Genomic DNA, 24,946 nt, shown 5'->3' on the forward strand with positions numbered 1-24,946 from the left:
ACTATGTTATACCATAATTTAAATATATTTTTCCGTGTAAATACATCAATTTTACATTGAATATTGTGATTTTAGAGAAAAATTAGAATTTTGCGCTCTAACTGACAACCGCAACTGACAACCGAAAATGACAATCTCAGACAGCACCGATAAAAATGCGACTCAAGAACTTGTTTGTCAAAGCGTATGCACTCTTAATTTACTTCAATTGAAATTGAATAGCATTGACTTATAGCGAATTTCTTTATTCCACTGTGTGCGGGCAAAACTGCCGAGGAATAATAAAACGTCATCGCCATTTAAGACGCAAGTAAGAAAGAGATGTCAGATAACTGTTTACGAATATAGCACGTGCGGAAGTGGGTTGAAGCTGACAAATTTTACAGTGCGCTTCGGGCAGCAGGACAAAACTGGGTCAAAATTGAGCGAATAAAGAAGGGTTTTGACAGCAGTTAGTGCGCTTCCGGGTCAAAACGAGGTGAGCTGGTGGAATAAAAAAATTCGCTATTAGTGCCGCCTTGATTTCTTGCCCTTGACTATGCAGCAGAGCCGCATTATGGTTTGCAATCAGAATGTTCTACGAAAAAAACTAGTTATAATCCATTAACTGATGTTGCTTAAACAGTATGCAATATAACATAGTTTTCACAAAAAATTACCTTCCGTGCTTCGACGAATTGAAGTTTCGGACTTCGTTAGTATTGTTATAGTTCGGCCATTTGGAGCTGTTTGCAAAATACTGTTTCGATATTTAATGGTCCCCATGGCGTTGCCTCCGCTCTAATTTCGAGGTCAAATAACTTGTCACGTAACTTTGGCGTTGGCCCATGGCCAAAAAAATTAGTCTTATGAATACCACATTATTTTTTCACTGTTCACGAAACTAAAATCACTAAAATTACCAGTTAACATAATCTCCTTTTATGTTTAACATTTACTTCTAGCGAAAATCCGAAGCTTCTGAGCCCTACCGCTAAACGAAATTCGAAGGCCTAATTTCCCCATAACTTCTATTGGCTCCAGCATGAGAATTCCTAAGCTCCAGAAAGTCTTGTTTTGGAAATTTGTTTCCTTGGATAACATAAATGTTTTCCAGTACCGCAAAAGCGTACAGCGCATTGTTTCTAGGTCTGTTTCTTGACTCTTCAAAAATAAGCTTTATTACTATCATAACATGTAGCGTTATTACTATCATAACATGTTAGACATAATTGTCCCACGACTTTTATTTTATATATCATGGCATTGTTGTGATAAATACATCAAATCGACAAAAGCATGCGAACTTTAACAAACCTGTAAAAATAGGCGAAATGGTGCCCATCGCTGATGACAATAAATCGTACATGCCTTTGATGATGAATACGATATTCTTTTCTCGATCAAGACAAACGAAAACCTAAAGCCTGTAGTACACTCTTTGTCTAATGGTCGAATATTTGACCTTCTGACGTAATGGTCAAATTTATTTGACATCATGGTTGTTGTTTGCCCGTGTTTGCCCCATGTAAAAATTGGAGAGTGACAAACAATTATCTTTGACCAAATTTTTATCTGTCAAAAAATGACAAATATTTGACGCTCGGTCAAAGAGTGTAATACAGGTTTAAGAAACAAATAAGAAGACTCTAATTAACTAATGAGGTGTAGAGAATAAAACTTATTCGGATATTTTTGTATTTCAATTACGAACATTTTACTATCCCCAGTTGAACGTGTATCGATTGCTATTCCTTACAGCACTTTTTTACCAGTGTTTGAGATGTCTGACAGTTGCGGGCAATGAGTATAAAAGAGAGGTGAGGAGGAAACTTACTAACACTTGCACGCGTTCCTCTGCTCGCCCCTCTCCGCCCATAGTTGATGCCAAATAGTGACGTAGCTATTTGGGTTTCCCATTGAGTTCGTCTAGTTGTTTACATTTGAAGCATTTACTAATACTAGAAAAATTCACTCTCCTCCTCACCTCTCTTTTATGCTCATTGAGTTGCGGGTGTTGCTTCTTCTTTTTCTTGAAAATACCCTGCATTCTAATTTTTTTGTGAAAGGACAATATCATTGTCCCGAACAATAAAAAGCATTGTTTATGCTTTTTTCACTATGAAAAAAGGGGGTTTTTATGTATCTTACAGCATTTTTTCAGGTATTTTCCCATACATTTAGAAGTCAATGACAATGTTTTTCATGGTTAAGTTATTGTCGGAGATGGATTCAACAACAAAAAAACGTTATTAAAACATGGTAATGACAAAAAACGTTTGCAAGCTTACAGTAAAAATATCATGTTTTTTTGTGGTTACAATAAAAAGCATTGACCATTTACTGTTTGTAATTTTTTTTTTGGGTTTTTGGTGCTTATTCCACAGCTGCTTATTCAGCTTTCTACGAACGATGATGGCGGACAATGAAAGCAACCAATTTTGACGTCTTCAAGAGGTTAGGTAATTAAAGGGTGTTACGGTCAAAAGTTGGTTAACTTCAAATTTACCGTTTTATTTTTATCGTGTCAAAAAACCCTCATAATAAAGATGTATGAGTGCCTTATATTTAATTATGACATTTACTCTGCTCTTGTGGAAATGACGTCGAAGCAAAAGAAGCAAAACATTATAATTTTGCTCACGCATCGCAAAAATCCGAACTGCTCGCACGCCAAGTTGGTAAAATTATTGAATGTGGCCAAATCAACCATCACCAACGGTATAAAAGTGTTTGGAGAACGTTTGCAGACTGCCAGGAAGACAGGATCGTGGGGAAATCGAAAGTCGAAGGCCGCAAAAACGATGAAAAGTGTGGCCAGCAGTTTCTAGTGGAATTCCAACCTTTCCGTTCGAGATGTCGCAAGTAAGCTGGGAGTGTAATCTATAACTGCGAATCGAGCTAAACAATGCGCCGCACGTCGACTTACGAAAAGGTGGTGACTCCAAATCATGACGATCAGTAAAACAAATCGGCCAGACAACGATCGCAAAAGCAGTACGTGAAGATACGGACGAAGTTTGATTGCCTGGTACAGGATGATGGAACTTACGTCACGACATACTTTCAACAGCTTCGTGGACAGGAATATTATACGGCAACTGGAAGAGGAAGAGTGGCAGAGATTTTCAAACACATTAAGCTGTCGTAGTTTGCAAAAAAATATCTCGTGTGGCAAGCCATCTGTTCCTGTGGTTTGAAGAGCAATATTTTCATCGCGAAAGGATCCGTTAACCAGCAACTTGATGTGCCTTTCCTCAAGCAACACAGTTATTCCGTTCTGTTTTGGCCGGATTTGACATCTTGCGGTTAGGAATAAAAGGCCATGGAGTGGTATGCCGCGAACAACGTCCAGGTGGTACCAATGGACATGAACCGTTCCAACACACCAGAGCCCCGGCCTAAAGAAAAATACTGGGCTATCATCAAGCGGAACCCTAAGAAGACACGAAAGACAGTTGTCAAAGAGATGCAGTTCAAGGCTAACTGGCGTTCTGCGGCGAATATAGTGTCCAAGAAGGCTGTATTAAACTTGATGTTAGGAGTCAAGAGTCATGAAATTCGCATTCGATAAAGAGTAAGCTTGAGTCAATATTTTTCCTCTATTCTGTATGAATTGAACTTGACAAAGAAACATAATTTGATTTTTCAACAAAAAAAAAAAATACCGATTTACACAAATTTTTGTTTGACCAATTTTTTACCGTAACAACCTTCATCAGTAACGGAGTGAAAAACATAAAAAGGTCGCAAAGCTAAAACACTGATATTGACACTGAGAGAGCGAAGTAGAAAGGGTGGCATTTCGGAAAATGTTTTCTATTTAACCAAAAAAAAAACAGAATTAAAAATGAAAAAACCTAAATCATTAATTTTAAATTATAATTTTCCAACACAGGATCGTATTCTCACTAAAAGCTAACATCTAAGCTTTCACATTGTATTTTTACCTGGCGCTGAAAATATTAATTTACTGTGAACACCATCCACATATCATCTAAATATTGAAAAAATATAATTTTTATATCTCCAATTACTATTGCTTGCGTTTTTTTTTGCTAATGCCTTATCGGCTGAAGCGTTCCTCCGGGGGAAATTCGCAACTAGCTAGAGAAGCAGATCCCGTGGGAGGAGTTTGATTTCGTTTTTAAATGACTTGATTCATTTGATGTTACTGACATGTGTGCTGGCTAAAAGCAAATTTCTCCTACTTTACTTCCGATAATGTAAACGATAAAGAACCTAGCTAAAGTGCGTTTGTTCACCTCCATTGGCTATGGTTGTTATGTACAGACGACGTTTGCTACATTTAATTTTTTTTAATCGGATAGCGAACAAACCACTGTATTTGTTATGGACAAAAAATGACATCACCTAGGGCTGCCTCCTGTTTGGAGCAAAATAATACAGAGAAATATATGTATACATAATTCACGGAAAATAATAAGACGATTTGTAAGCAATGAAACGATGCTGACATGACATGACAACTGACATCAGTTGGTTGCTTTATTTTATACGCTCGACAGATGCCACTTTTTTTTTGCACAATATTTGTCACAGTGTTGTTGTATGATTGTTTCACAGTAAACACACTGGCACGGTTTGTCGTATAATATTGGATTGACTATTGAAGATCGGTATCCTATTCGGTACGGCCATCGACAGTGATTGTTGGAGTGTGAATGATGCAGAGTTTTGATTTAGGCGGTCGCGAGCAAATGTAATAACAAATGCATCAGTTTTCGTTGATTTCTTTTGTTTTGACTGTAATGAAATGTACCTAGTGTTTTTATTGCTGTAGAAGTACCTAATAGGTGTGCTTGAGAGAGTATAAGAATTTGAGAGATAATTGATGTTACAAATGTGCAGAAACAGAATTTTAATCATCCATTAATCGAACATCGTAGACAGGCAAACTATTTTCGAAAATTTTTTTTACTGTGAAGTTAGTCATGATAAGAAAACTATTGTCGAGGTTCTAAAATCTCGATCAGATAGAGCATGATTGTTTCTATTATACATCGTCTCCAAACAGTAGAATGTTAATAGGCGTATTAATGCAGTGCTCGCATTCAAAAACCTAATTGTAGAAACACTAATCAACATTGACGATATACATTTTAGGGATGGGTATTTGCATACTGGCGCTACCTGAATACCAAACAAAATCTTTTGTAACAATAATATCTCTTAAAATTCTTATGTTCTCCGTTTGTTTTATTTCGTTTACATTGTGTAGCGTTTTATTTTAGTTTGACAGTTTGTTGAAGTTTTCAGTTCCTAATACATTTCGCTTCTATCGTTTGGTAAGATACTCAATGTTAATAAGCTAATTCAAGTTTAGTATCATTTTACGATGCTTGAACAGGTATTTATTTTCAGATTTCCCTTATACATTTACCACCAGAATCGTTTGGTTGGTGCATGTTTTGCTTGAGAATCTACCAATTTTTAAAACGGAACCTTTTGTTCTTATTTAGGTATATTGTGTGAAATGTAATTATGCTTTTTTGCGCACCAATAATTTATTGGTAGTAACGATAAATGTTCTATGTTCTTTTTTCATTATCATATAATATAGATATGGAGCTACGAATATGCAGAATTTTGCTGAGAAAATGAAATGACTTTGTGTATGTTACTTTCTTATGTTTTACTTTTCGTTAAATGGCAATGTTTACGACCATGCTGCTAGCAATTCCGTTCTCATGATTTGTTTTAGTTTTTAAATTAATCTTTACAACAAAGACTATTTTGAGCATCGTCTTATATTTTGCAGTTTGCTAGCGTATATTTTCATATAAACTAAATTAAAAAAAAAAAACAATAGACGGTGTCATGTGACTAAACATAATTGCTCTACTATTACAAAGTATACTGCCGATAACACCGTCACAATGGACAAATAGTTCGAGGACAATGTTTTTGGAACTCGGGAATTTCAGAACCTAGCTATTACTAGAATAGGGTATCGAAAGATTTTACTTACTGCAACATAGAATTTGACTTGCACGTTCACCACCACAGAGGATAGTAATAATTTATTATTAAAAATTTTACCGGCTAATTGCGTACACGTCAGATTTTGAAGCATTGATCTGTTTATTTTGTTGTTGTTGCATTGTCTCGATCGCTTTTCTTACATCAGCCAACACTAGAGCAAATTTTCAGCTTCGTGTCTCTTTCCATGGGCAGAACTATTTATATATTTACATTTTCTTCACTTTATGTGACCGTTTTGTTTTGTCTGGTTGCACAGCTGATTGAATTTACCTTAGTATGAAATAATTTCATATAATATTATACGGTGCGTTGTGATCAACACTAAAACAAGTAGCTCTATTAGGCGAAAATGTTTTTTTATCTAAGTAGAGAATAAAATTGAACAATTTACTTACCTACGCGTACAGTGTACTTTCGATGTAACTGGTGGGCACGAAACCTTCTTCCCAACCACTGGGACTACATAACCTTCGTACTCTAGTCCAACCGTCACCTTGGTCCAGTTCTATGACCAATAGTTCTTCGCCCTCAGACATCGGAATGCTTCCTTCGCTCGTTGCTGAAATAAAAAATTGTTTAAAGAATCAAGTAGACGATTGTTAAGAGCTAGTTTTTCTACCATCGAATGGATAAAGCGCTTTGCACGTTCCCAGCGGCTGCAGGGCATCTGCTTCGTAGTACATCTCGTCGTTGATGGGTTGGTCGTTTGTGCTACCCTGGCCGGAACCGGGCAGGGATGTGTGTGACGTTCCAAGGCCACTTTCAGGACTAGCTGAACTGCTGTAATAAGTAGCGTCAGAAGAGCTCTGTTAGATTAGTAAATGTAACGCTGGTTTGGCAATCAGCCGGCATGCTGGCTGGATGAGGTTTCTGCAGAAATGCGATTTGTTTTGACATGCTTGTTTCTGAAGACTAGTTTTTGAACATTGTTTGATTTCATGTGTTCGAGATATTCATGCAAATGATAGAAGTACGTTTTTGATAATGCTATAAAATTGACGAGCTAAAAGTACGTTTGTAGCTAATATCAGCTCAGGCATACTCAATTAAAGTTCTTCTGCATTTTTCCGTTATTGTTTTACTACATTTTAGGTTTACAAAATGGAAATGGAGCTTCCAGTGGGCAAAAGCAATACTTCAGGCCTTCATTGCACAGCATGCATGAAATTATCTAGATCAAACTTAAGAAAATAACAGCTAAGATGTTCTAAAGTGTAAATTGTTCACTGCATCATTCTGTTACTACCGTTTGGCAGCTGATCAAAAAACAGTTCTCAGATGTTATAAAAATTGCCATACAATTCATTTACTACGGTTTTAAGAATTCTATTCAGGTCGCATTGATACTTAAAATTTGCTATGCTCGCTCATTCAGCGACATGGAATGTAAAGTTTATTTTGAATGGCGTAACCCCAGAAATCGATAGGGTACTGGTAGGAACGAAGGAAGCAGAGTTTTGACATCAAAACAATTGAAGCCCAAACAGAAGACTACCTCGCACAAATAACACACAAACACATTTTTTTGAGTAAACTGGTTAATTACATGAACATGATTCCAAAATCTACTAATCGATTCAATGTATGACTGATGAACGAATGCAAGGGAAAACTAGAAATGGTTGGTGGAACAGAAAAAAACACAAAAGTTTGTATGGTAACAAGGGAAAAGTAACATATTGGTATGCACGATGTTGAAGAAAGTGTGTAAAAAGTTGGTAAGAATTTAGTAAATACCCGTTATTGTTAATATTTAGCCCATTTTGCGCTTGCTGTACACTACTCTCGGATGCTGACCTGCTTAAACTGCCAGCGTCGTGATCTGGGTGGTCTTCGCCGTGATCGTCATGGTCGTGATTGCTGCTGCCATTGGAATGTCTGTAATTGTGTAGACTACTGTAGGTTAGCTTCTACTCAAAATTTGAAGGACAATCTCTGTACTCACCTGGATGATCGTTGTCCATTTTGTATCACCCGGTTCGCTTGAGGACTATGCTGTGTGTGACTATTGGCTTGATCCAGCATTTTCTGGTACCTTTCCAGCTCTTGCCGTAGCTTTTCTAACTTGGTTACCGACTCGTTCAGTTGTTCTTCCACAGAGCGGGGATCTCCAAGGAGTGAATTTGCTTCGTATACACCCTTCATCTTCATCAGCCCTTCACTGGCTGCCTGCTCTTGGGAAACCTTTTGTTGCAGTTCGTGCACTTTGGCGGCCAGCTTTTTCCGCCTCTGCGTTGGTGGAAGGTCGCTGAAATCTTCCTTCATACCATCCGTTGACAAGTTGTTCTGAAATAGAAGTTCGGGCAGTGTTAGGCTTGTCACCAAAATCAAAAACAACAGAATAAGATGAATCAAATTCACACGAGACCGCTCTTTCATGCACCCAGGTGTTCGTTTTTTGGTAAGAGCCGAAAATGTACACGGTATCACACGTAAAATACCACAAAAGTCACATGAAACCACTTTAAAACTAAGAGAAAAAATCGTTAGTAGTCAGACAGTTTTTTTGTGTATCTAATAGTGAAGTACCAGTCACGCTTGATCACTTCCAAAAACTAAACCTATTAAAAGTTCAAACAAAGGCAACAGTAAACGAAAAATACTCAGTTTTAGCATACCTTCACTTGGATGCAGGCCTCAACAATCTTCTGTTATTTAGTTTATTTTATTTTTATAAAAATATGAAGATTTTACGGTTCAAATTTCGAACAAAGTTAGCCAAACCGTGCATCAAATGGCGAGTTTTGTACATATTTTCATTATTTGTTGTGGTGTTTGTTTCAGACAGCAGCATTTCATACATAATTATAAACAACACGGGTGAACGCAAAGGAAAAAGAAGAAAGCAGAAAAAGACACGATTAATTATAGTGGTTTGGGTATAATTTGTATAAATAACAGCCTTTTTTTCAGCGGTGCAACTTAACGTAAAGTGCGAGAGGTAGCATCAATATTTACATAGAATGGTAGGGTTTAGGATACTAATAAGGAACGGATGAAGATAATATTATACCTTAGCAGAATTGTCGAACAGTGTGTTATCGTATTGTATTGTAAGTTTGTTAAATTTTATGTTTATTCTGGTTTACAACCAGGTAGATAGATGTTTGTCGTATATAGGTTCATGTACCGTAAAACGGGGTATCATTGATCAGTTTTACCCTTCTCATGAACAGTTGAAATAAAACTGCTCCGTGATTACTTTTGCTGAATTTTGAGTATAACATCTTAGTCTTGTGTCATTCGAGGTCAGAACAATATTGCATTGGTTGAAATTTTTTATTGTTTTGATGACCAAATTTTAAAATTGATTTTACCGTTATATTTCTTACTCTCAGTAAGTGCCAAAAAAAGCACTTTATACTAGTCGAATATTTAACATTTCGTATTCAGTGACATGTTTTCCAAATCCGTTATTGATTTTCTCAATCAACTAAGAAAACTTTCAGTCAAATTTATAGCATGTACAGTTAAAATTTATTTGCAAAGACAGTTAATTTTTATTTGTTAAAACAGTCCAGTTTTATGCTCTAGCCAAGACATCATTTTGGCCTACGCCAGGATGTTGTCTTGGCTAGAGCATAGAACGTAAGAGGCTGGAGCTGACCTATTGATGCTTCCGTTGTTGGAAAGGCCTTGCATATATGATCAACACAAACATTTTACAACGATTGCTGACTTACAAAATACTTCTGACACATTCCACGACCAACGTTCACGTTTTTCATCATCGAAAGGTAAAATTACATATGGCATAAAAATGACTCGCAGTACATACCGCGGCTAGGTGCAAGGACAGGACTATCCTCCGCAGTAAAGCAGTCAAGAAGAACGTGATGTCTATCCGGGAAGCGTCTCTAAACATGTAATCAAAGCATTATCTAACATTTTTAGTTCAAAAAGGTTTCAAAACTATTCAAAATTGAAAGTTACCCCAAATAAGGAAAATTGAAACAACGACGAAAAACAAATGTTTTTAATGTTCAAGATTTTCGAAGGGCTTTAAAAACTAACTTCTCAAGTTCTAAGGATGCCAGCACTGGTTCTAAAAATATGAAACCTGTAATTTCAGTTGTAAAATACATATATGAATAGTCACGAAAAAGTGAAAAAAATGATCAATGTTACCCCGTTTTCCGGTATTTAATGAAACTGTTCCGTAGCTCGTAAAAGCGTATTTGAAATACATCATCATGAGTTGTCGTTGTCTGATACGTTTATGATTTCTACTATACAAAATTTCTTAAATGTGCAGTGGATTTGCATATCAAATATTTGTCAGGGACTTCGCGCTAAGGGTTTTACGCAATCGAAACGTCTAGCGACAAAATTGCCATGAAATAATATTAGTTACTTTCTCTTATGGAAAATTCCAATTCTGATTGACACCTCACAGACAGAATAATCATAAGAAATGTTGGTAATCTTTAAATTACAATCGTAATAAATTAAACAAGATTTTGGTTAATGGAAACCCTGGATTCACCCCCGATGGAAATCCTGCGAAACAGATTCCAAAAATGTAGCAAATAATGATTTGGTTTCAATCATTATTAATAAAAAGCATTTATAGATAATTAAAAAAACATTCACAAATTCACGCATATAGTGACAGGCTTATTTTTTAAAATTGTATTTTGAATGTTTGATTACATTAAAGAAAAAAAGTGAAAAGATGAAAAAATACAAATTATAAATTTTTCATTTAGTGTCACTTCAGAAAAATCCCGATTTTGGCGTCGATTGGAATAAACACTGATAATTTTTGAAGAAAATAAATTGAGGAATTCAGAAAAATCAACAGTTTTGATCGAAAGTGTTGCCAGATAGATTATCGATTGTATTTCAAAACAAAATTTGCTGTTTTTGCAAATAAAGCCAATTTTATGTTAAATTTTATAGTTTCATCGTGCTCTACGAAAAACTTGACGAAGAAAAACCAATCACCCTGAGGCAATATTAGTCAATTGAACGTGGAATTTGTTGTTGAACTGTTGTTAGCCACAGGAGGAACGTTTTTCACCATATATCCGCTCACGACATGATAAACCGTTAGTCATCCCTTTTTCTACTTTTCATATCCCACATAGTACGATATTTTCTTGCACACACACAGCGCTAGTAGTTTTTTGCTCCAAGAAGTATCTCGGCCCGAAAGGCTCCAATGCAAACAGCTTGTATAGTTGAGAAAATAAAGCGGTTTTGGTTAAAATGTTATATCTCGTGACGCATATTACTTCAGGGTTATAGGTGTTTCTTACATGAAATTTTTCGAAGAATACGTTGAAGACAAAATAAATATGAAGACAAAATAAATATGAAGATGGAGCACATAATCCAAAAATCCACCACAGACACCATTTTGAAATCTAGGATAGCGACTTCCGGGTTTTGAAAAATAGCTATTTCTGTAATCGTGACTACGCATAGAAGCCAAAAATCGACTTCAGACACCATTTCAAATTCTAAGACGGCGACTTCCGGTTACTGGAAATAACCCAAAATTGCCGATTACCACGTAATATATATTCAGAGCTTAAGATGGCGGCTTCCTGTGTCTAGAAAATAGCCGAAAATGTCCAACTAACATACAAAATGATGCCCAGAGGACAGAAATTGACTTCACATGTCAGAAGCCAGAAATTGACTTCACGTGTCATTTTGAAATTGAAGATGACGATTTCCGATGTCTAGAGAACAGCCAAAAGTGACCAAATACCACCCAATTTGGGTGTTTTCGTAATCGAGATGATGCACAAGGACCAAAAATCCACGCAAGACACCATTTTGAATTCTAGGTTGATGACTTCTGGTATTTCGTAGGTTCTACTGATTTCTGTTGATTTCCCAATTTTTTTCTTTTTAGTTGAATTTCGAATAAAAAACTAAAGTTTGTGTAAATAATCAAACGACGGAAGTACATAATCTAGCAACCATATTTTAGAGATGTGATTGAATTGCGGAGAACAGCTAACTGAAAAAATCCGTAAATTTTGGTAGATATTTTCAAAAATCCGCAGATTTTGTTTACGGATCCGTATATCCGTAGAAGTGAAACAAATCCGTAGATCGACGGAGAATGAATAAACAAAGAAAGAAATTGGTGGGACGAAGTTTGCCGGGCCAGCTAGTATTTTGATAAAGAGTCGAGAGTAGGCATTTGTAAGGGAACTACTCCATTATTCATCTCATTAAGCCACTATTCACGAAGAATGCACGGATTAAATACCCAATTTTCACGAAATCATTGAACAAATAAGCTAAATATGCTTACGTACTCTTATGGAATCGTTTAGCATTGTATATTTAGTAAAAATAGCAGTGGCGTCGGGTCCATCTGTGCAACATGTGCACTGCACAGGTACTCTATTCCTCAATATGCGAACATATGCAGTTATGAAAATATCATAACCTATAAAAACAAGTAAGCATACTAGCGAAACCCTTTAATTTAAAGCATCTAACACTTTGGTTTGATTTTCTTATTTCATTTAAGGAAGAATAACTTAAATAAGTGTTTGGTGCACATGTAACGAAATCAGCCACGCGACGCCTCTGAAAATTAGCTAGATTTATCCTGAATTTTGTAAAACAAACCATTTTTTACAACGCTTCCATATCCATCTCAAAACTTGAATCACTGCTCAATTATTCATCTCACGATGCCCCCATATTCATCACACTGTCAATCATCAATGACTCACATTATAATGCATGAACGTAGCCGCAGCCCGGCGTAGTAGTTACCTAGATATCCGCTGCAGTTGTTTACGTGCAAAATAGGTTACCACTACAGTGCTGTAGATTTATGTCAATTATGTCGGAATAATTTAACATTTTCAGTATGATTTTTTCGTATTAACAGAAACTGATTTGGCAACTTTTGATTTTCTTCAAAGCAGTGAAAAGAGATGAAAATACATACAGTTGAAATTTAGGAATTGAAGAAATTCATCTCATATATTTCTGCTAATTCAAGCTTTGTTTAGGAAATTTGAGGTGAACATTTCAAAGATTAAAGTATTCTTAGTGTAGTGAGTGATTTTGTTTAGTAATTAAAATAAAAAGTGGTCCGCTAGTGATGAAAAAAACTTTGGTTGGCTGCTGAACGAGTCCCGTTGTAGCCGTATAGAACGATGCGCGGATTTTGTTTTCTGAGGTAGGTGATTGAGTTAAACGAGTTTTCGAGTACAGATGCCCGACTATAATATCAAATTTAGTGCTTTTAGGTGAGTTTTTGAGGATTATACTTTATGAGGAATCTAAAGTGAACTATCCATTCCATGGATTAGCAGATTGGTTTAAGAAGAAAATATGCGTTTTTTCCTGCTTTCAATTGTGTTTACATGTTGAATGAGATGAATATACGGATTGAGATGAATAATAGAGCAGTTCCCCTACTTATTTCAAAAGTTGAATGTTTTCCGGGCGGTTTTTCTTCATTTGATATCTTTGCTCTCTGACTATTATCTTCGAAGATTGTCGGTTAAGATCATTTGCGTCTAGGATGGCTTTTCTAATTGAACATACGCAATATTGTCGGTTGATATTGTTAGTACGTGGATGTACTCTGTGTGATATGAATGCTGTTGTTTCTGAGTAAGCGCTACATATGGTGACAGCAGTGGGATATATCCATTATTTCCTTCAAAAATTACCCATCAGTATTTTTCGAACGTCTTACGTCTATAAATTGTAAGAAAAGAACAAAATATACCGTACTGCAAAATTTCGAACACTTAAGCTATGATGTAACTTCTTGCACTAAGAAATCAACGAAAAATGAGTTTTCTCGTCGATCTCAAAGGTTTAGCATGTTGGTAATTTTATTTCTATTGCAATTAAATGCTATTTATATAGATTTAAACATGTTTTGTTTATGGAAATAACGAAAATTCAGAACTCGACTTTGATTCAAATTCCGAAGACTTCAACGTAATCGATAAGAGATGGATAGGCAAAAAGTCTAAATACTGCCGGTCACTTTTGTCAACGCCTGCTGATTCTCTGGAAGTGACCCTACAATAAAGAACGGTTCATCACTGGGTAAAGGACATTCCAAGGAACGAAATGGTATATAATAATCATACTTAGTATAACACTAGCTATAAAAATTCGATTTTTAGTCTGAAGTGTTCGAAGTTTGAATCAAAACGGTACGCTATCTTCTGACAAAGAGAGAGGTCTTAGGAAGGCGGATGGGGGGTGTGGTACACTAAAATAGGGATTTTTTCCAAAGTGATCCCAGATAACACTGATTAAAACAGGTTTTGCCCTAGAGCTGAAACTGGAAAAAAATTAAAGATTATAGCTTTTTAATCATTCCTGTGAATTATGGTGCCCCTAGCAAATATAACTTTTTCAGAGACTTAAATGAATTTTCCCTTAAGCAAACGTAGAAACGATGAACCCGACGAGCAATTACTCTGCGGCCTTTTGACGCACTTCTACATGCTTTAGCAGTGAAACAACCAAATTGTCAAACATCTGCCTTTAATGGTTTCCACGTGCCCAGAGACACTACTTCTAACACATCTCCTATCCTGTCAAAGTTGCGAAATGTGAATGTCACGCTTTTCCCAAATATTATACAATTGATTTACTGTGCAATTTGGCTGATTACGGAGTGCAACTACGAGCAGTTTACATAAACTAAGCTTTCGGTCCTCGCAGACAAGTACATTTTTTTTCTTGCAGATATACTGTTGCAGCTCTACTTTGACGGTCATATAAGTTTATCATCCCTGACAAAAATTCTCTTATCGCGATCCATAAGAGGTACGCTCATATAACTTGCCTTGGTGCGCTTGGTGGGTAATGATGTTGTCCTAGATGGAGGTCGCATAACAACACACATAATGGGAGCTTTCTTTCATGGTTTAGCCTAGTCAGGTTGTTAACAAGTCTAATGAAAGAGCATTTCGTAAGTTGTGTTTTCTTTTGAGGGGACAGAAAAATATTCGCCTTTGCGAAATTTAGGTAGAATAAGACATAGGGGAACCGCTCCTCTATTCATCTCATCGCTTTTATTTGGGCAATTTGCCGTCAAATTTTACTATTTTTTAAGTGAAAGTAATTTGAATTTTACCTCTCGATTTAGGCGAGTGCGTATAAGTTAAAAACATTTATAAAACTATTTTAATACGCTAAGTTGGTTTTGAACGGCTACTCAAATGCTCTCCAAACAAAGACACATTTTTTTCGGTAATGAATCAGGACGATAACATCAAAACTGCTAATTTTAACCGATTAGCTCGATAAGAAACAAAATTTACACTAGCTTCAGTTTTTGCAACTTTTTTGTCTCGATTAAAATTCGGAATTTTCGTTACATTACTGAAGCAAAATAAAGCCTGCGTGAAATTTGTATCTGTGTTTCTCAAAACTCTGCGTATGATCTCAGTTGGTTAAATTTCCACACCTTTTGTTGCATTTTCGCATCGTAGAGAACTAAACTAGAGAACAAACCCATATATATTTCCTCATGTATCTTTATCAGTCTTTTAAACGTTTCTCAAACCGATTTTCTCCCTCAGACTTCCAACGGACCACCTTTAATTTAATGGTTCGCCGCATCGCAGATGCAAGTAATTAATTACTAATTGAATCAACACAAGCGAGCGAACACTAACCAAATTTTGTCCACAACGCACACACAGGCATAGTCTGTGCAGTTGAAGTTGTTAGCAAGCTGCGACAGACGACAAATGTTGTTACGATCAATATTTACGGTCCAGTCTAGTGCACCGTGCGCTGTGATGTGATACCAACCAAGGTATTAAGTCATAATCATTCACTCAATTTTGATGCCGTTTGTCGTTCGGTTTTTGTCGTACATGTCGATGGAACATATTGTTTTATCAGCAGCTCGATGAATGATTCCAGGATACACGCTATAGGCTTTAAGGTGATTCACGAAGGGGACTACGTGACTTCTGGAAGTCGTCCAGTGATTGGAGTCTCAAGAGATTTATTTTATTTTGAGTAATGATGAGCTGAACTTGAGTTCTACAGCGAAGTGTGCTGAATCGCAGTTTTATAAACTCGTTATAATAAGAACTTGCAGAGTTAACAACCAATAAACATTTTATTAACTATGATTGAACTAGCCTTTTAACATTTTATGTGCAATCTTCAAGGAAAAATCTATCAGTACGTCGAAAGGCACCTCGTTCGATAGTTACGCAAATATGCATTTTGTGCATTCAGCTCACAAAAAGAAGTTGTCTCATAGTGGACCCGAAGCACAAACTTTTACGATTATTATGTAAATAGTATGTTAAGGTAGGATAACAGCACCGCCCCAGTATGTGTACGTACGTGTGCATGTGAGTGGGTGCGTATGCTGAAGGAGGCATTTTTACGTGTAGGGAGATAAGGAGTGAAAATAAACCGTACAACATAGAAAGCGTTTGTTGGTAGGCATGGTGTTTTGCTTGCTTGGTGACGATAAGCTCAGTTTATCTCGAAAGCGAGTGCAGCAGTTGATACCGATAGCACACACAGACAGAACTCGGTAGTCACATCATACAATGCAATACTCACAAGGTTTCAAAATATCGGTAGTCGAGTTGTTTTCGTTTGGTTTCGGTGTTGATTTTTGATGTCGTGTTTTATTTAACATGATTTGGATTAGTCGAACATCGTTTACGCCCGGCCAGTCCAAATGGTATACCAGTCATTAGCAAATGTTGGAGTTAAACCGGTTTATGATATGATTGCATCCAGGAAGAGAACAAAAGAAATGTAGTTCAAACGTAATGAGAAAGTTTCTCTATATTCCAAATGAGAAGTTCAAGTTTAAAGTTAATTACATAGAAAATTTAGGCAGTTTTTTTGACAAGTTAACACCAAACAGCGTTTTGCGTGTTAAAAAAAAAAAAAAATCAAGCATTACGAACTTTCAACTTGAATCTACTAACGTTGGTTAGTTAAGGCCGACTGACAAAACAAATGTACTATTTATTATTTTCTTCGAACCAGCCGTTGAAAATTTTATGTAAAGATGCAACGTAAAAGTTTTGCCTTCTAGCACGGTTATCAAATAAACAATAAAATTTTATGCTTTCTGTATCGAAACATCCTGTGTTCCATACCCCGACTCCCGTATAAGCTAGCGTTGCGTTTTGCGTGGACGACTAGTGCTCGCGTGCTTCAAACTACGTTCGATTGCTACGTCACCCATCGCGTGTCTGCGACAGGGCAGTCAATTAAAGATAACTATTTTTACGACATTTCATTACTGCTTCGATTCAGCGGTACCGATTGATATAAGAGTTTTTTTTTTCTTTTTTAGATTGGAATTCTATTGACAACGCCGAGGTTATTTTTCGACGCGGAAAACACTTGTTCGTTGGTTTGGTTGCTAAAACATTTTATCACAATCGAACACAGGATGGAGTGTTATCGGGGCTTTCTAGTGAGAGTGATTGAGGACAATAAAATCACGGCGATTAGCACGCTACAGTTTGCTCAGAAGGCTGTAGTGACACTATCTAAATTACACGCTTCTAAACATCGATGTTTTCATAAGCCACTTCATTTGACAACATATAGTTTCCAGTTAGATAGATTAGGCTAACAACTCTACGAACAGGCCAACAGATCAAACCAAACCAACTTACCTTATTGCTGGCGAAAATTCCAAAGATTCCAACACGCTTTTTCAGCTTTTGTGTCGTGGTACCTTTTGCCGTCAGGTGGTTTAGGCCGCTGGTTGAGGTGTAGTTTTGGGAATTATTGGAGGTATCAGAGTCCGCTTTCGAGAGGTCTTCGAACGGTAGATCTCCAGGAGGTTGGAAGCCAGATTGATACCTTAAATTTAAAAATAAATATAACAGAATCATCGCCGACGATTCAATCGAAGTAATCTTACTTTTCTATTACTTTCAAGGAGTCTTCCTTCTCGTTAATGGAATCGGCTGCTTTCACCATACCCTCGAGACACCTTGCAATGATTGGAGCTACCGCTGATTCAACATCCGCTGCGCCCTTGATAAATTCTTTCAGTCCTCTAGTTCGCTTCTCGTCCAGCTCTTGCAATCGGTTGAAAACCTATAAAATCGTGCATCATGTTAGCACAACTTTTGTTAAATCCAGCTTCAAACGGATGTTTACAATACATACCTCCGGTAGAGACGTTTCGTAATGCGTCTGCTGTAATTTATTTGTTTTCTGTAGCTGGTTGGCATACTCATTTTTGGCGTCCTCGGACTGGTTGCAGCGGATATTCATGTTGTTCCGCTGTTTCTCCACCTCGGCTCGGCTCAGGTTAAAATCGGCATCCGCCTTCTGGTAGCTGTCGATAGATTTCTCTGCCTCCCGGAATGCCTTCTCGTAGTTCCGTTTCGCTCGGTCCAGCGACGCGATCTGACTGTTGAGATTCTGGGTAAGCAGGGCGCCCTCGTTGAGGGACTTTTTCCGCTCGTCGCGCAGGTTTTTGGCAAGCAGCGAAATGCCCTGAAGCACCTGCAGCTGGAGGTTTTCGGCGACGACTTCGCGCTGTCCGGCAAGGTCAGCCACTTCTTTGAGGACACACTTGAATGCTTGAAACGAAGAGAACCTGCGGATGGAGAGGAGAAATTCAATTGTTTCATCGTTGGAAGTTACAACTTTATGCTCTGTTTGTGAGAAGTGTTGCTGTTGAAACAAGGAGAAAATTATTAGCTTCCTTCAATATTCCTTTATGTTATGGGATATAACGGTTTCGTATATTTTTCTATTTTTTTTATAAAAAAAATTGGCTTGATACTTACTCATTTTCTTCGTCTTCTTTGCTCTTTTTTGGTTGATAGTTTTTGACGAGCCGCCTGGAAAAATAAAAACCGAACCATTAGTATTTGCAGTAGAGATTCAAATTTATTACATGTGTGTAAAATACTTTTGAAGGCACTTTTCAACGTTCGGCAATCGCCGGAATATTGGTAAAACGAAAGGGGAGAACAGTTTCAAAGTTCAGAAAGCAATTATGATAGCGGCTTTGCTGTGTTTGCCAAGAGAAAATAATGTGAAACGTCTAGGTGTCTCTGAGAGAGCCCTAATAACAGTTATCAGCATCGGACGCACACTGACTTTACGTGCAACTTGGATGGGAATGAATTTTGTCACTATAATGTTGCAAACGTTAATAACTGTGAATATAGTTAGAAAATTATACAGTAGACTGCGGAGTCGATGAGTCATTCTTGTCCGGCGATCGAGTTGTGTCAACCGATAGCGATCGTACCGTACAGTAGAGTGTCTTCAGCAAAACAACACAAACACTGATTGAGTTCATCAGATTATGGTTCGCTAGGCGGTTTGGCTCGCAGATATTAGATGATGTTGAAAGATTTTCAGCGCTCAAAGGAGCCCTATTCGACGGCGATGATTGTCAGCATTCGAAGAACACGAACCATCCGGGCAGTGATTAGGCACGAAGAAGGAAATAAAGTGCAACAATAAGACTGGACAAATTGCTTCGCTAAGGTCCGATTCTGTGGCGGCATGATCAGCATAAGCAGAAGTGAAGTACGTGCTGTTGTTGTTTTTGATAATAATGGTGATGATGACATTGAACTATAGACTGAGTACATCACGGAACTAATCTAGCGTGGTGAAGTCGATTGCATTTCTGCACGAGAGTGGCGCTGGTGAAGTGAGAAAAGTATTCGTACTACATTGTGCAGTGAAGATCTCAGTAGAATTATTATCATTATGAGTACGCGCTTAACCTGCATTTTTGGCGATTTAACAGGAGGAAGATGAGTGTTTTTCCTGGATCTTTGTCATCCCACGTGTGTTAAGCATTGTCCATAATAATTCCGTGCCAGTACAGTACATTGATTGTATAAATCTAGTTCCCTGCTTGCTGTACCAGTAGGTGGCGACTGATTTAGGTATATTCACAAGTTGCATTTACTGTGCGACCTTATTCATAAACATACATGTGTAGATCGGAACGGAATGTTGTACCTATTAATTTATTCTCTCATGTGTAGGTCCTGCCCACCCGCTCAATCCTACATACTCGCGAGTCAGGTTATTGCCCCACTTCGTTAGTTCTCCGCTACATAAAAGTCTCGCATAGTTGAATGACCGCTATTTGGCAAATCGTAGCGTGATGTTAACTGTAGATATTAGTATGATGTTTTGTCTATCTGCTGTGTATTATAATAACTTAACAAAAAAGTTAATTCAGGAGGCAGACAATAAACATGTAATCATCATCACTGTATTCAACATTATTGTTTTTATACCTAAACACTGCAAACTCTGAATACTCAAAAAAGACACAACCACAACTACATTGCCAAAAAAAAAAGCCAAACATAAAAACATTAGAAACAAAGTCCCAACGCATCACGAGAGGTTTAACATATTCTGAAATAAACAATTTCCCACATTAATTGGAATTTGAAATAAAGTTACGCTGCTACGAGAGTGATCAGCAACAGCGGTCTCAAATGGCCCCCTTGATTCCGAAGTGTGAGAATGATGAAAAAACGCCAAATCGTTATTAGATTGTTTTAATTCGTATAATTCAAACACTTTTCCTGGTAAACGGAGAGGGCAGGAAATAATGTTAAAGAGGAAATTACGTCGCACTGGTTTGCCAAAGTTTTTGACTTTCTACCTTATATTGTATTCTGTATGAATAAATGAATAATCAAATCAAAAAGAATGCTGAGATCATTAGTATAAAATATGTTGCAGATGTTAGGATTATTGCACATTTTTGTTTCCGTTCTTTTTCCATAATGAGATTGGGCATACGAAACGGTTTGAGGAAGACACCTTCTCTGCTAATAATCTCATTATGTCTCAGGGATAAGGATAGCATCTGTTGTAGATTCAAAACATTTCAAACCAATCACCGTAAATTTTTGTGCCAGTTTCTCGCAAGACATAATTTCACTTCAGCGCTTCCAATTAAACAGTACTATATCGTCAGTTGAATTCAAACAAAAATTTTGCGGTTTTGAGTTATTGATGGCAAACGATGCTAAATACTATGAAGTTTCATCTCACAAAGACCCGTTTCAAAATTCACAATATTTCCGGAAATATAAGTAGATGTGCCTTTATTGCACAAATCAAAAATATCCCTAAAAAGACAGAAAAATAAGGTTATAATTCTTATAACTTGCTTATTACATGCACATGATAGACCCAAACAAGTTCAATGGAAAATCTCAAAATTGAAATTTTTCACGAAAATGAAAAAAGAAATTTTTGACGCAAATTTTCAAACGCGTTTTTCTCGAAACTATGAATTTTGAGTTGTGCCAGTATTGAATTCAACTGACGATATGTACTACCTAACCTGAAAAGGAATTGTATAAATTGAAATTTTTACGTAACTGTTGATATATTTCAACAAACTGCTTCGTTGTTGTATAACAGCCGATTCAGCTAATGTTCAATCAACATCAACTAATGTCCTACAGACTCAACGGCACTTTTGATTTTGTATAACCAGGCTTGTTATTCTCCTCGTCATGTGGGAAGAGCAGGGTGAATATTCACCGATCACTTATTGCCTAGCATGATCGCTGCGTATAGCAATTTTTTTTGCACCAAACTTCTTCATTCTGATTTCTGCTGTGTGTCTGCCGCTCGCAGAAAAATAATACACTTGCTACCTACACCACAGCTGAGCAAAACCACAGTGAACCACTCTAATGAGCATACACAAAAGTAAATCGCGGTGATTACTGCTGACATAAATTCGATAGCATTCAGAGAACAAATATGCGTGACGGGCAGCTGGATTTTTTTTTCAGTTTCGAAATACAAAGCAGATAACGCAATCTACTTTCCTACCTAGATGCTCCCCTCTTTTGATATATGCGCAACAGACACACAGTAAAAGCACTTCAGTGAGCTCTGTTGTGTAGTTATTAATGTCCTCTGGTGTGAAAAAGATCAAACCAGTTTATTATCTCTCTGGAGCAGTGTTGCCATAGGTACAGATTTATCTGGAAAGGTACAGATTTTTTAAAAACATTTCTGTAAAGCTTGGTGCAAAGAGCCAACTCGTGTTTTTATGTTAACGTTGTTGTTGTCCTGCTTTCCTTCCCGGAAAACTTGAAAACAGCTAAAAATATGTATTAGCATCATCGTCTTGATGAAAAAATAGCCACTTCTGTTTTTTTAAAGTTGAAAGAGTGATACTTTTCTGCAATACAAATTCTACAGGTACAGATTGTCGGAAGAAAAGTACAGACGAACCATCCAGTTTAAATCATAATGTTTGACACAATCCGTCAGATAAAAACAACACGTGGAGTTTCTTGCAGCTAAATAACATCGATCGACGTTTCTTGCAGCTAAATAACATCGATCGACAAAAGCTCAAAAAAGTTGTCTTGAAAAAAACTCAGCTTTTTAGCTTTTCCTGTTAATTTTAGTGCCGCTAGTGAATGCAGAAGTGCGTCAAAAGGACGCAGAGTAATTACTTGCGGGTTCGTCGCCTCTACGTTGAGTCACGGGAACGTAGCAGCGCATCATTGAAATCTCTGAAAACGTTATCTTTGCTAGGGGCAATAAAATTCACAGGAATGGTTGAAAAGCTATAATATTTCATTTTTCATAGTTTAAGCTTTATGGCAAAACCTGTTTTCCAGTGTAATAAATCAGAGCATTGTGCTACTCTACGATTGAGTCTGTAGATCAACTAGATTTGAACCTCTAGATGATCTGAAACACGCATTTTTTGCCATATTAGCTTATAAAGCTAGAGCTACTTAATATTTGGTCGCAGCTTTCTATTTACTGTGGCGCCTCTAGTGGCGGTTACTAGAAACCAATGACGGCGCAGTGATGAGGAAGGTTTGTTTACATACCGGTGAAAGCTTCATCAAATTCGAGTCAGTGGATCAAAAGTTTTCGACGATGAAACGTGAAAGATGTGAGAAATTTTTGCACACTCACGTCAAAAATCTGACGTGGTCAGGTGCAAAAATTGCGAAGTGCCTCAATTTCCCTAAATCAACCGTAAACAGCACGATTAAAACGATTCAATGAAACTCTAACGCTGGCTCGTGCTGATCACAGCAACCGCAGAAATGGTACGATTGGCAAGCAGCTTTGATTGAAAGTCTGCAGAGCAGGTCGGGCGATCCCTGGGATCACCTTGCGCGATTTGGCTAAGAAGTTCTCGGCACCGTACAGCACTGTTCGACGAATTTGTCGGCGTGGAGGCCTGCGGTCGTTCCAAACCAGCAAACACCCCAACAGGACCCTCAGGCAGAATCTCGTGGCAAGACGCCGCGCTAGGATGCTGTATTAGAAAGTCTTGACGATGAGACACATGTAAAAACGGATTTCGCGCAGCTCCCAGGACAAATTCTATATGTTCAAGTGCAAGGGTGATGATGAGAAGCGGCGTCGTGTTTGCTGATAAGTTCGCTGAGAAGCTGATGGTGTGGCAGGGGATCTGCAGCTGTGGCAAAAAATAAACAAGGTATTCATCACTGGATCAACTATGAACAAGGAACAGTGTCTCCAGAAGCGGATTTTGTCGTTTATCCAATCACATGACGGCCCGGTAAAGTTCTGGCCTGACTTGGCCAGCTGCCACTACAGCCGGAAAGTCGTGGATTGGTACCGTGCTGGATCGAAATCCGTACACCTAAGCACATGATAATCTTCGACGGTCAATATAAAATCAAGAAATCACATATTGCTTTAAACTGACATGTTTACTTATAGGTCTACTTATATTTTATCACTATTTTCAAGCAAAATGATTAAAATCACTTCGAAACTCGAAAAAATCATGTTTTAATAGAACATGTTTTGAATCGAAATTCGTACACAGTTTTTTGTCTGAATCAAAACCCGTACACTTTTGAATCGAAATCCGCACACACGCGATATAGACTGGATCAACAGCCATATAGCGATGAATCAAAATCCGTATAGATATAGAAGTACGAAAATGAACATCTTTTGTTTATAATTTATCTTTAAATTAACGAATAAATATATTTTGAGGATTAATTGGTTCCAAAGCACGGTTTTCTAATTTTGTATATCAGCTGAAATAGTGCAATTTTCGTAGCGTTTCGTTGCGGCACCGCTTATCGTAGTAACCGGAACCTCTCGAAGCTTCCCGGTACGACTTTCCCTTGCGCACCTCAGTCACAGCTTCTTCAAAATTGTGTGCTGTATATTTATACTTGTTTTCTTCCATTATATGCTGAAAACAAGAAGAAAGTTCAACAATATATGCATGATACACACGCTGTACGGAGTTCGATTCAAGCAATTAACAAGGATCAAAATCCGTACGGCACAGTTTTTGTTGAATAAATACAATTTACACTATTTACCAGACAATATACAGCTCGAAAATGACAAAGACTCACCTTTTCCATAAATTTCAAGAAGATTCACAGAGTAAAACACGCATATCCCACTTGAAAAACGTGTTCATCTGAAGAACGTTTTCTTAGGCGTCGTACACAAATTACGTAACGCTAAAAATCTAGATTTCAGACCCCCTCCCCCCTATGTAACGATAGGTAACGTTCGATATGACTCCCCCCATGAAATTACGTAACGCTGAACAGCCTGACCCCCCTCCAAAATTTTCAATTTCAAGCAAACATCACAGTTACGTAACTGTCTCTACTACCCCCCTCCCCCCTACGTAACGATAAGTAACGCAGGCTCAACCCCCCTCCCCCCCTTCATGCGTTACGTAATTTGTGTACGACGCCTTAGCAAATTCTCTAACTATACAACGAAATGACAACTGAAACCGATACACGATTGATTTTTAATTTTTATAATTTTTATTTCATGGCCTACTAACGCATAGTTTAATTTAACAGAAGGCCAACAGCTCAACGGACATGTACATGTAACTATCATATGAATTTTCATTTTTATAATACTTAAAACTGAAGAAAAACGTCAAGGTGTACGGATTTCGATACTGTACGGGTTTCGATCCAGCACGGTACAAGAAGAA

General features: G+C 37.4%; 1 protein-coding gene across 15 annotated transcripts in view; it reads right to left on the reverse strand.

Moving 5' to 3' along the window:
- Positions 1 to 3,823: 3,823 nt before the first annotated feature.
- LOC129720713 (formin-binding protein 1-like) overlaps positions 3,824 to 24,946 on the reverse strand; it is a 142,240-nt gene continuing 121,117 nt past the window's right edge. Inside the window, exons 3-12 of one of the 15 annotated variants that reach the window (XM_055672319.1) lie at positions 18,741 to 18,794; positions 18,112 to 18,547; positions 17,861 to 18,039; positions 17,610 to 17,799; positions 8,604 to 8,630; positions 7,931 to 8,271; positions 7,723 to 7,878; positions 6,605 to 6,765; positions 6,381 to 6,544; positions 3,824 to 6,306 (exon numbers count right to left, since the gene is read on the reverse strand). In XM_055672319.1, coding sequence (XP_055528294.1) covers positions 6,381 to 6,544; positions 6,605 to 6,765; positions 7,723 to 7,878; positions 7,931 to 8,271; positions 8,604 to 8,630; positions 17,610 to 17,799; positions 17,861 to 18,039; positions 18,112 to 18,547; positions 18,741 to 18,794 — 1,708 coding nt within the window. In that variant the 3' untranslated portion in view covers positions 3,824 to 6,306. Of the gene's footprint in view, positions 6,307 to 6,380; positions 6,545 to 6,604; positions 6,766 to 7,722; positions 7,879 to 7,930; positions 8,272 to 8,603; positions 8,634 to 17,609; positions 17,800 to 17,860; positions 18,040 to 18,111; positions 18,548 to 18,740; positions 18,795 to 24,946 lie in introns of all 15 variants that reach the window. The other 14 variants (XM_055672329.1, XM_055672328.1, XM_055672321.1 and 11 more) reach the window with 14 other exon arrangements.

Source organism: Wyeomyia smithii, chromosome 2 (assembly GCF_029784165.1).
Source record: "Wyeomyia smithii strain HCP4-BCI-WySm-NY-G18 chromosome 2, ASM2978416v1, whole genome shotgun sequence".
NCBI lineage: Eukaryota > Metazoa > Arthropoda > Insecta > Diptera > Culicidae > Wyeomyia > Wyeomyia smithii.